The 13228-nt window shown below is 42.8% G+C and overlaps 1 protein-coding gene across 4 annotated transcripts in view; it reads right to left on the bottom strand.

Annotated features, from left to right (window-relative positions):
• The window catches only part of TOX3 (TOX high mobility group box family member 3), a gene marked incomplete at its 5' end in the record, with an annotated part of 76944 nt that extends 64766 nt beyond the window's left edge, over nucleotides 1-12178 (bottom strand). For 2 of the 4 annotated variants that reach the window (XM_080552891.1, XM_080552892.1), the window contains one exon: nucleotides 12048-12178. In XM_080552891.1, coding sequence (XP_080409017.1) covers nucleotides 12048-12149 — 102 coding nt within the window. Of the gene's footprint in view, nucleotides 1-9258; nucleotides 9342-12047 lie in introns of those variants that run through there. The other 2 variants (XM_080552894.1, XM_080552895.1) reach the window with 2 other exon arrangements.
• Between the last annotated feature and the right edge of the window lie 1050 nt (nucleotides 12179-13228).

Here is a 13228-nt window from a genome sequence, read left to right as displayed (position 1 = left end):
CTGGAGGAAAACATCATGATGATTCATTTGTTTAGTAAAAATGCAGACAAAACCAACTGGAGACCATTTTTATGCTTTCTAGTGAGGCAGATGCTGCTTCTGGTAAAGACGAGAGGCTGGATAAAGCTGGTGCTTTTTAGCAGCCAGAGGAATGCTTACCAATGCTACAGCCCATCTACACATAACATATTATTAGAATTGCTTCTTTTGTTTTGTCAGCAGGTACGAAGAAGTGGCTTTATCCTTTTAGGAAATGAATGGTTCAGCACCCAAGAAACTACCACTTCAAAACACATCCGCTAAGCTGAATTTTCTCCAGCAAGTTTATGAAGCTCAACTGAGAAGCAGAAACATCTCTCTTCTTCAAAGAGGGTATGTGCAGGAGCAGGACTGCATCCGCTTCTTTGAATATATAGAAGATTTTGGAAAGTAGGATGAGAAAGAAAATGTTGAGTATGTTTCAAATCAGTTCTTATATGAAGTTCAGTTTGTTTGTTTTTCTCATTGATTTTTATTTATTTATTTATTTAAGATAAACATAAATCATCTTCACAGGGAAAATTTCAGCAGCTGGGATCAATAAAGCAACTGCCCTCTTTCTAGCATTCATACTGAGATTCATCATCTAAAATCTTGTTATTTATTATTTCTACATTCAAAGATCCCAGGCAACTGGAGTGTCAGAAAAAGGCTGCAGATAGGAGCTCCTTCGCTTGGATACCATCAGGCGGTGGAATGGGAAAGCAAGAGAAGAACCTCTCTCTTTTGATCAAATGAGGACCAAAGATCAGTTCTCCAAAGCTTTTAGGAAATCTTTAAATGCAAAAAGCATGCATTTCTTCCCTCTTCTCTGCCTAAATTAACAAATGGTTACTTCCTCTGGCACCAGAGAATGCAATGACTGCTTCCTACCATAGCAGTGTGGAAGATGAAGACTCAACTAAATAAGAAGAAATTGAAAAGCTGTAGTTAAAAAGAAGTAGGAGATGGACTATTTTTCACTGTTAAAATTCTGTGCCAGGGCTGTGCTGTGCATTGCTCGTACTCACTGCAGCTGCAAAGTATCAACCTGAGTTCATGATTCTGAAGGACCAGGATTGATTTTCCTCCATGGAAATTCTTCTGTCTTTTTTACTTTCACATTTATTTTAAAAGAAAAAGGTTACACCTGGGGGGCAGAGAGCAAGGTGTATGCTTGGTATCAGTTCTTTCCCACGCAGAGAATAAATGAAACTCAGAAGACCTATAAATACTTGATATAGTCTAAAACTTTATAGAAAGCTATTATATTCTTATGATTTCTAGACTTTATCCTTTCCTATGCATTTTAATTACTCTATTGATGTCATGAGATTTTAATGGAGTTTAATATCATTTTTGAGTCACAGAAACACAGAGTGAGGCATAACAACATAATGTTCACCTGCAGTTAGTCATAATATGAATCAAGCTCTTTATCATCACTGTCTCTCACTTACTGCTTATGATAGGATAACCTTAAAAAATTTTGTTTATAAATAATTTTGCATAAGCATACAGTCAAACAACATGGTACACGATGCAGAGACAGTGATAGCAGAATTCAGTTAATTAGTGAAAGCAGAAGCAATGACAAGGAGACCCATGATCTCAAAAGTAGACGCAGTAGACGCACGGCATATATCCTGATGTATGTATCCTGGACAGTGACAAAAAGCCTCCTCCCACCTTTTCCCAGCAGTGGAAGATTGTTACAACTGATTCAGACCAATACTTGTTGTCTACGTTTTAAAAATGTGTGACTGTACAAGAGTCACGTTTTCGATTCAACGTTTATTAGTTATATGTATGACAAGTAACAGCTGCCAAATTTTCTTTACAAAAACCAATACAAAGCTCACAAAACCTCTTTACTACATTATCAAGTAAAGAATCAGGATTATTTTCTGGTATGTAAACTCTCCGCCAGACTATTAACAAAAGGGCAAATTCTGAGACCTTCCCTGAAAAAGCTGCTATTTACTAGAGACGAGAATACAGGAAGATAGGCAGCACACTTGTGTGATACGTTATCACCAGTAATATATTTGTGCTGATAGAATTCAAAGCCAAGCCTCGCCATCCTTTCTCAAACGTTTTCTAACAAAGACAAAAAAGGCTGCTATCCTACCACAAGTTGTTTGCTGACTAAATTTAGAAAAAACAATTTGCTACTTAAAGTGGGTAAACTATAGTTGCAGATTGAGACAAAATATATGCAGAATCTTACAATACAAGTTAATAGCTGTTGTTTTTTTAAGCATAATTACAGGTAAAAAGAGCAATATTCATCACTAAACTGTACACTGGACATAACACAAATCTGTATATGCAGAATTCTGAAGCACTATTGTTTTGCCTACTCAAGCATGTATTTAATGAACAGAACTGATGTTTTCCTTTCATTGAGCTATGTTTAGCCCTAGCTTACACTGCCTACCTTTCGCTGCATGTCAACTGTTGTGGGTGGCTCCAATGACTTCAGCCAGCCAGTCCAAGCCAAAGCAGGCAGCAGAGCCAAGGGGGCACAAGAAAGCAGCCCCAGGAATGTGCTGACCGAGCAAGCTCCACGGATGCTCTCACAGAAAAGGCACCCACAAAACTGATCCCACAAAGGCCAAATCTCAGAAGCAAGTCATCATGTCATGGCATGACTAGTGGAAGAGTATGGGGTACTACCACACTTGATGGAAGCCACTGATGCACACGTTTGACTCACACATTTTTAAAAGACCAAAGTACAAAAACCATCCAAACTGAGCACAGAGAAAGTGTGTCCATATGGCTTGTCAAATCCTTGAAACAACAATTACCTATTTTCAACAAGCCATACTATACCTGTGCACATTACAGCAGCAGCATCCAAGACCTCAGCACAAAGCATCTGATCAATACATTTATTTAAAAAAAAAATTTTGCACTTGTGAATTATTTGGTAGAACAGAACAAAATGAAGCAACTTGTATCGATTTATCATGTGAAATACAGTTACTGGACACTTAGAAAACCACAAACATGAAGTCATGTGCACACAAACACATTGTTTGGTTCAACGATTACTTTTAGTACAAATGTTTTCACTTGTGCATCTCAATGAACTTCTCATGTTTGCACCTCATAATATGCTTAGCTTTGTGGTACATCCAGGGTACAGCCTTGAAACCAGCCTCATTTTTACCTATAGCTCCCCTGTGGAAAAAGTGCAGAAAATTCATTGTAAAATTCTATTTATTTTGCCGCATATTTAGAGTTGGCAACAACCCCCCCCCCCCTTTTTTTTTTTTTACCGTAAGGTTAGTGTATTTCTAACCATATCAAGAAAAACAATAGGAGAAAAAGAGACACATTGGGTTGTGGTAAGAAACCACAGCTATCAAAGGTTTTCACTAGACCAAATCAACAGTATGATATCCCCGTATTTACATGGCCACCTAATATAATAATTTCATCCACACATTTACTAAGAACCCACAAAAGTAACTGTAGTAACCTACTAAAGCAAACAGAATGACTATTTTCCTATGCCTAATCATTTTACTATTTATTTTAAAAAACAAATTCCTAAAAAAAAATGCAGAGGACTGCTAACCTGTGATCAGTTTGATAAAAGTACAGCTTTAAAAAAATGCACTTTTATGAATAACTGAATACAGTCCCCTAAGCCATTCAAAATTCATCTATTTGTATAAGCCTTATGCCTATAAAGAGTAGTATAAAAAGCAGAACAGGAAATAAATATGACCTGCTCTGAAAATAAGCTACTCCACTATGCAGCAATTGATTTTTGCATGGTTTTAACACAATTTTTCATATCAAAATTAGACAGCTAATCAATACGGATGTGTTTTAAATATGTCCTGAACCTACAAACCTTTACATAATTCACTGACTAAATATAAGAGTTGCCCCATTGGGACAGAAAGGATGATTCACACAGCTCAGGTTGTTTCCATGCATGGGTTCCTTGCAAAAACAAAACAAAACAAACCACAAGAAGCCAATACTTAATTTACATATCTAACAAACTATTTCATTCTTCAATCCCTAATTTCTCCAGTATTTCCTGATTACAGAATTGTAGTGTAAATTATGTTGTTTTCAATGCTAAATGCAGAAAAGTTTCTCTTGACATTTTTGTTCAGAAAACGAAATGGGGAGATGTCACCTTTGCATCAGTTCTCAAAAGGCGGTATCATAATGAAGCTGTGGAAAAGATTTTTTCAGATTGAAAACTGAACCTTACTTTTATTGCTATAGATTTTGTGGAACTCAAGTCTACTGAATCACAGTAATAACTCCAACAAAGTTCAATGCCGGAGGACTCTTGAAAAATTAGAAGGTAATCATTCCAAAATCTGGGGGTTGATCTTTTACATACAGATGAAGGCAACTTACTTCAAGTGACCCAAACCATCTAAATATAGGCTTCATCTTCCAGAAATCCTACCCTATTGGTAATTTTACATACTTGCAAGCTTTTATTAGGTTGTCCAGTTGATCTGAACTCATTAGAATACTAAATCTACAGAAAATTCAACTGCAAGTGTGTCTCTAAAAGCAATATTCTGCTTTAACTAATGATTTATTTCATCATCACCAATTGCATACTTCATAAAGCAGAAGAGGAAAGCGAGGAGATACCCGTGCCTCTGCAGCTCTCACTCATCTCCAGTTTGTTTGCCAGTAACAAACAAGGTCATGCCAAAAAAAAAGTAAAAATAAAAATCAGAAGACAATCAGATCCCTTACTTCAGAGGTTGCCAGTCCCAATCCTGGCCTTTCATCCAAACACCCTCTTCATTTTTGCCTTCACTATGTCACAACTCACTCCTCTGCTTAACATTTAGTCTTAGCTCTCACAAGCCTGTGGCCAGGAGTGATAATAATATGGTCACAGTGACCCAGACAGTAAGAATGATTACAACTTTACAATAGCAAAAATAAAGCGTTGAATTGCTAACAGTTTCCCCCATGAAATGCCAAGGGTTGGCCTGATCTAATGTCCATATAAGTAAATGAAAGATGTCCACATTGATTCAGTCTCCAATGAGCATAAACAAACCCGAGAAACAAGTGCAAGAAAAAGAAAAAGAAAAAAAAGAAAAAGAAAAAGAAAAAGAAAAAGAAAAAGAAAAAGAAAAAGAAAAAGAAAAAGAAAAAGAAAAAGAAAAAGAAAAAGAAAAAAGAAAAAAGAAAAAAGAAAAAAGAAAAAAGAAAAAAGAAAAAAGAAAAAGAAAATTTCTATCCAAGATTTTATTTTTTAAATCAAGTTTAAAAGACATATTAAGACATACTCTCAAGCGTCTGTTTTTGAGAATGGATTGCTTTAAAAATCTTGTTTTGTTTTGATAGCATATCCTCAAGTATAGATGACAATTTGGAGGCTTCTTCATGTTTCTAAAGATTTTTTTTTTCTTTTCCCTCTTGATATTTATATAGGGATTTTCAACAAAACGCAGGCTGCTGGGCAAACTGGCCATGGAGAAGGAAATGGAGAACATCGATGTCAATAGCTGGCACATGAACTACACAAACAACAAACTGGAAGAACTGTTTGTTTAAAACATTTCTCATTTTCAATAACAAACCAGTATTTGCTACTTTCAGTAGAGCACCTTTTCAGACAGAACCGGGGCTGCAGCTATGGTCAGTCATATCTACAGCACTCTACTCAGTAAACTCAGTTATTTTTAATGTGATGAAAACAGTCCATATTTTCAGCCTGCTTGCCCATTACCATGACATGTCTAAAAAGTTCATGAAAACATCTATTCAGATACCCAAGGCGCATATTTCAGAAGCCACTCAGAAATGACAGCCTCCCCTTTTGTTTCTGCCAGTTCAGCAGTCCTGTAAACACTTGTGGTTTTCAATATATTGTTTCAGGTACAAACAGAGAGAATGCACTTGAAACAGAATTTAGATCGGTTTGACAGGTGCTAACACGCAGTGGAGAAGATATGAAATAGTAATCTTGTTACTAAAATAAATAATGAAAAACGTGGCTGCAAGCATGATCTCATCAAAGTCTTCATCTTAACACAGCACAGTGGCAAAGACCAGAAGGCTCTTGTGTGACATTGTTATCTAAAGTCCTGATTAGATTTTCACCTCAGAGTTCTCAATTTTGGTAGCAATCATCGCAAAGATACTATGGTGACTGGCACTCTATAAATACATCATACAGACAGGTAACAGTATAGAAGACGGCTATCAGATAAGAGTTTGAAGCATTTGAGAATTCACCCCTGCCATTAGGTCTGTATAACAGTACTCAATTTTATGGCAGAAGAAATGTGATTACAGATAAAAAGGTAGGATTAGTGCTGTACAAATTCTTTTCCTCTTAAATTAGATTATCATCGCTCAATAGCATTAGTTAGGTATTTCAGGAGTGTCGGAATTCAACAAATACATAGGCATGTATTAACTGTAAATTTAATAAAAGCCTGCAGCACAACCCAAAGGTCACAATTTGATGGGCCTCGCTTTGCTAGACACTGTACGAAACTGTGACAAATGAGTCACAGAGAACTTGGAGTCTATGTGAGCTACTCTCACTTCAAGCATCTGCCAAAGAATGGAAGCTGTTATTTCCCCTGTTTCTATTTTAGATTTTATTACAAATTCATGATAATTCATTATAGGCTTAGGCTGGACGTGGTACCTCATACAATGCACTGTGCTGGGTGCAGGCAGAGCTGTGGGAATGAGGTTCTGCTCATCCCAGAGGATTCGCTGAGTATTTTCTTGCTCTAGCGCCAGAAGTGTGAGCAGGTGCCCCTGTCCCTGACATGCACACTTCAGAATTGCTATTGCTCCTAATTATCATTATTTTAGGAATACTCACACTTATTTCCACACATACCAAAAGTACTAATGCTTAGATTACCTCTAAGCATTAAGCTCAAACTCTTCCTATATATTGCTGTACATTATTACAAGCGTCTTCCTGATAAATTTATAATCCATCGTAAAGAAAACAGCTATTTTTTTTTTTAAATCACCAGGATGAAATAGCTTCCCCTAAGTAAACTTTGTATACATCCAATTCCTCCGCACGTCTTGATAACAAAAAGGTGCAATCAGGACCAGATCTGCAGTATTAGAACAACAGACAAGTTGCACTGAACAATCCAATTTGTATTTCCATTATATGAGCTCATTCTGGACAATGTAGGTTCTTGCACAGTCGCTGCCCTTGGCATACAGGGGTTTCCTTTCAAAGCTAGCTGTTCAAGAGAGCTACGTCACAAAACCTGTGGGATGACTGCTCCTGTAAAACAGCGTAACGCAAGCAGTGATGATGATACAAAGGGTAATTTGTGTTCTTGCAGATGTAGTCATTGGATCATTACACTTCCTCTTGCAAGCACAGAGAATCACATATCCAACATTTTTAGTGCTGGACTGAACAGCCAAATATTTGTGGAGCTTTTTTCTCTGCCAGCAGTAGTTACCTGTATAGTCCTGAGGTTCTGAGATACAAGAGGCAGGGAGGGGAGGGCAGCTCTGGGAAAGAAACAGGTCAGCACACTTGCCACGTGTGCCAGAAGATCAGTGGGAAACAGTGAAGGTAAAATGGCATTTACTAAGTTGATACTCAAAACAACAGCAAGTTCCCCATCTCTTGGTTACACTGCCTCCAGCAAGACCCCTAACTCCAAGGGCCAGCCTTGCCAGGGTCAGACTGGAGGTACACGCATCAGCTTCCAGCTCACAGCCTGGTTTCATCAGAAGAAAAACCACCCCGTCTGCACCACAGCAGAGCCCAGATGTGAAGCAGCATATATGCAGAGCAGATGAGCGAGTGCGCAGCTTTCTGTCTTAACAGCATACATGCACCCATTGTCTCTCACCATCTGCTATATGAAAGAAAACCCTATGCATATATAGCCACACTAAATTTGCAAGAAGAGTAATTTTCAATCGTTTGCATAACTGTAATCCATTTTTCCTACCAACACACACTAATAGGAATGGCTTATAGCCCAGTTTAGCATACTACTAAACTACTGCTATCTATGCTTTACCTCTGGAAGAACAAGATAACCTTCCGGAGCTTCTTTTGTAAAATGCAAAATATTTCAGCCAAAAAACATCAAGCTCTGACATTCACATATGTATGCTGGTGCCTAAATTAAGGTATGGATGTTTGAAATTTGTATCCTTCAAGGACAGTCTGTGCAGAAGAGATAAACATTATAAAATGTAGACAGCTAAATAATGAAGTAAAGATTCTGGAATTTAATATAATGATAAGCACTGAGCTGTATGTGTTTAGGGTTTGGAGATTTCTTTTTCCTTTTTCAAATTGCATTATGAAAATTATTGTTACTCTAATAAAAAGAAGTGTATTTGCTATGATGAACAGAAGTTCCCAAAATATTTTTAGTACAAGACAAGTAATTTACTCAATAAGTGAAAAAGTTTGTTTAGAAAAAAAAACAAACTACTAAACTATAGCAAATGTCCAAAATTACTCTCCATCAGCAGAACCATAGAAGGGCTCAAAACAGAAGCAGGATGTTTTACAACAGCTGCTCTCTTTCAACTTTCTGTAATTTTTATAGCTACTTCTTGATGGTGGCTTTTTTTGTTGTTTGTTTTGTATACAGAGCAGCAGGACTCTTCTAGAAACAGGCAGACCGTGATCTCGCTCATGGGACTCTGAAACAGAGGTGCATCACTGCTATCCCAAACCACCACCAGCCAGACACACGCGGGGTCAAGTTCTGTACTCTCACACCAGCTCTGAAAACTTATCAAATATGGCCCTGATCCAGCAAAGCACTTAAGCACATGCTTTACTTTAAACATGTAAGTAATCCTATTAGAGCAAATGAGATTCAGCATAAACCACTGGTCTGAGTCTCAGAATACCTTGGTTGCGGCCCTGATTATGTCAGTGACCGACTGCGTAACCTGGGACAAATCGCTGTCTTTCTATTTCCTCTTTCGCACCTTCTGCATGTTTACGGCGTTGCACACTATCTAGACAAAAATAATCCCAATCTGGAATCTTCTGGAAACTGCTACGCTACAAATAACGTCAGGGATACTTCCTTTTGGCCCCATTTAAACTGCTTACCACACGCTCAGAAGTAACGTTCCCCCCCCCAAAATCACGATGACATCCCCTACCCTTAGGTGTACTTATCCAGTACTGACAACAGACCTCAAAATCATAACTTTGAGTTTCAGAACATGCTGTGGGGTGGGACCCCAGCTGCAGGATACCTGCACAAGGGCTGGGACAGGTCCCCAGGGCCTGCAGTCACCAGGCCTGTTCCTGTCCCAGCGCTGTCGGAGGCCAGGCCCGGCCGGGGTGCCCAGGTGGGACTGCACTCTGCTGGGGGGCTGCAGCCCCTAAGGCACAAACGGGGCAGTCCTAGGAAAACCAGCAGGCAGCTGGAGGGCAGAACTGATCCATAGGGTGCAGGGCAGTGATATCAGCAGGCCTCACATTCAGTATTTTTAGACAATTGGGTACAGCATGCGGTTTTCCAGAGGTAGGCCACGTGCCATCAACTCTACGCCTTGATGATCCCAAGAACGTTTTCAGATAAACAATTGTGGTTTTGCATATGTACACAACCAGGCAACACGTTTACTTGTGCCATCACGCTTCCTGCTGCCCGGCACTCGTCACAGGCGATGTCACTGTCACAAGGAGAATATGGATTCGGAGCGTAACAATGAGGCGGGCATGGATGAGCGGGCAGGATACTCAAATGAGTTGCAGAAAGACTTGAGGTGAAATACTGTCCCCAGTGAAGTCAGTAACAGTTCTCCCATTTACTTCAGTGGAGTAAATATTTCAGCTCTTTTTTCTATGCCTTCTGGTCACCTCAGTGCCGACCAGAGTAATCATTTATTTTCCTTAGGAACACAGGAGAAGGAGAGAATGGATGGAAAGTGAGGGAGGGAAGAAAGGAGGAAGAGAGGGAAGATTATTTCAAAATAAATGTACTCTTCTTTTTGTGGATAAAAAAACAAACCTAACAATAATTGCTACAGTTACAGATTATAAACATAAGAAGAGATTAGATCAATGTAGCTGAGAATCTTTCTAGGAACTCACTTGCAGATTCCCCTTCTGTCCTTGAAACACCTGTACACCACGCTCTGCTTTCCTGACTGAGCACAGCAACAGCAACTCAGCTTCGCCTGTGTCAGCCTGCTCAGGATCAGGCCTTCCACATGCAAAGACATCTATTATAAGCCACATGCATTATGAGCTGTACTTCGTTAATTAAAATATTTTCTGCCACGGATTGGAAGCCTGGCCTACAAGATACTTGCCAAAATTATGTTCAGGAGCACAGCAACTGAATTGCATTTTTGAATAGGTCAAAAGTTAGTTACTTCTGACTTCTGAATGTGTGCTCTGTTCTCATTGTATGAGGAAGGGAAATACAGTCAAAAGGTTATATCTAACTCTGTGCATTTGCTGCAAGTTAGTGGTCAAAATAAACTTCTGGTTTTGCAACCATTCAACATTTTGGACGTAAAAAAGAAAATCAGAAAGAACCTGTACAACAAACTGCAACAGCTCCTGAAATAAATACATACCATGCATAACAATAAAGTTACTGAATAAGTGAAATTTACAGTAAGCATGCTGTCTGTCAGTAAGTGTTGTAAGTTTCCTAAATTAGTTGGCATATCAGACAACAGTGAATATTTACTGCGTGTTTTAGAGCTCTTGAAGTCCTTAGCAGCATTCAAAGTTAAGGTTGACATTTCATCTTTAATTCATGCTCCCGTGTCTTTCTATATTAACTACTAACAAAGCAGCATGCTAATAGCCTCCGCACAGAGCATGCGCAGGGCTCGGCTGTGCACGCTCCACGGGAGCACGGCTCTGCATCTCTGCTGAGAGTAGATCTGTGCATTTTGGAAAGGGAGGCAGGCTCTAAGTCACTACTGACAAACTTGAACGTTGCAGCAGCTGAGACCAAGATTATCGTAAAGATGATCGCAAAGAACAACAGAAAAGGACACTCGCGACTTCTACTTGAAAACAATTTATCTGGGAGAAAGTTTTGTTCAGCTACTAAACCTCTTGAGCCCACGTTATTTCTCCCTCTGAACATGATCTTTGTGTTTCAGCAAACTTTATCTAGATATTTGGAAAGGATTCTTAAAAGCAAATAAAAAAAAACAAAACTGATTTTAACATAAGCTTAGACTTTGTGCAGCACCCTTCTGTTCCCCAGCATCTCATACAGTGCCTCACAAAAGGCCCCAGAGGTTGGACAAACATAGCACCAGGAAAAACACAGTGTGAAAGGGATCTTTATGTGCATGTGTGAGGGCCCAGTGCTAATAGCTCAATGTGCTATTGACACATCACAGTGCAAACAGCTAAGGCTTTTTCAAAATAGCATGAGTCACAGTGTCATTCTTAACTTCGTCTTTCCCAGATTCGGGTAATTTGTGGAACAAATCATCTCCATATTATTAAAACATATTTTCTGTAAATGAAGGTAGCCACTGGGGAATGCCTAGCGCCTGACTGTAACGTTTGCTCCATAAACTACACGCGCCGCAGAGAAGGTGTGAATAAACACAAGTGGGACTGCAACTTCTTCGACAGCCCTGGCGGAATTAAAGCGCTCGTTACCCTTGGGTGCTAGCAGCCGGTGCCCTTCCAGACATCCCACCCTCCGCTGTGCTGGGATTAGGGGCTGGCCAGGGCAGAGATGGAGCTACCCGGAGGAGCGGAGCGGGGGCAGCCACCCCCTTCCCTCCCTGCCGGGCTCGCCCAAGCTCCGCCAGGGCTCTGCCGGACCCGGGTGGCAGCCCGGGACAAACCATGCAATGCCCGGCCCGCGGAGCCTCTGCCTGTGTCCCCCGGGCTGCGGCACCCCAAAGTTGCCGGCGGGCCGGGGCCGGGCTCCGCAGCCCAGCGGGGCCCCCGGGAGGGTCCCTGTCGCCCCCCGAGCCCTCCCCACCGCCGAGAGCCCCCAGAGCATCCCCGGCCCGGCGGGGCACGGGCAATTAACGACCGCGGGCATAATCACCTTGTTGTAGCTGTAGTAACCCAAGCACTGGGCAAAGTCCAGGTTGGAGGGGTCTCCGGGAAGCGAGCTGCCCGCCGCAGCCGGGTAAAATCTTACATCCATGCCGGTGCTTTGGTCCCAGAAGTGCACTTGGAGAGAGCGCCGGGGGCTTTGATAGATCCACCTTCAGGTGCCTTCCCCGGCAGCGGGCACGGACGGGGGGCGGCAGGGGTCTGCGAGGGGGAGAGGCGGCAGCGGCGGCAAAGTGCAGGTAAACGGGGAGGAGGAGGAGGAAGACGAGGAGAGGAGCGGGGAGCAGGGGTGGCGGGCGCGGAGCCCAGGTGGGTGCCCGTCCGCCGGGGCGGCCGGGAGCAGGGCTGCTGCTTTGGGAGAGCCCGGTGCCAAGCCACAGGCTTTGCCTCCGCATTCAGGAGCAGCTGCCGTACACAAAGGAGCCACGCGCCCAACACCGACCGACGGCCGGCCGGACAGACACACAGCCGGACAGACACACGGACCTCCCCAGCGGCTCCAACCGGAGGGGAACGGGGAAGGGGAGGGGGGAGAACGGAGGGAACGCGACGCGGGCTGGGGAAAGGAGGGGGAGAAAGCGGGGCAGCGCCCCCGGAGTTGGATGCAGCGGGGGCTGCGCGGGTGCGAAGTGCCGGAGGAGCCGGCTGGGCGCTGGCAGCGCTCCCCGGGAGGAGCGGCCGGGCCCCGCGCCCCTCCCCGCCCCGCCGCCGCCGCCCCTCCCGCCGCCCGCCCGCTGCCGCCCCCCGCGGCCGGTGCCGGAGCCCCGAGCCCCGGAGCCGCTGCCCATGGCCGTCCTCGTTCGGCGGTGAGGCGGGGACTTGCCCCGCTGCCGGCTCCCTGCCCTCCTTCGGTCTCTCTGTGAGGCGCCTTATCGATCGGTCCCGCTGCCCGGCGGGGGTGCGCGGAGGAGAGCTTCGCAGCAGGCTGCGGACACCGTCCCGAAGGCGCCAAGTGAGTGGGTGCCCGTGCAAAACGTTCACCGAGGATCCACGTTTGCTTAGCCGCCGGGCTTCCAAGTCCCGGCATCTTGCGGCAGAACTTTTGAGGGAACCGCTAAGGCAGGAGGAAAGGCTGTTTGGCCTCGCACCCATGCCCCGCAAACAAGGCGCGAGGGAGAAAAAGGATGGAAGCGCCCTTGAGTCAAGGCTTCAAAAGTTCTGTGCTGGGGA

This window comes from Anser brachyrhynchus (assembly GCF_964034855.1).
Source record: "Anser brachyrhynchus genome assembly, chromosome: 12".
Lineage (NCBI taxonomy): Eukaryota > Metazoa > Chordata > Aves > Anseriformes > Anatidae > Anser > Anser brachyrhynchus.
The sequence above is the reverse complement of the archived record's forward strand: the minus strand, read 5'-3'. Positions and strand labels throughout refer to the sequence as shown.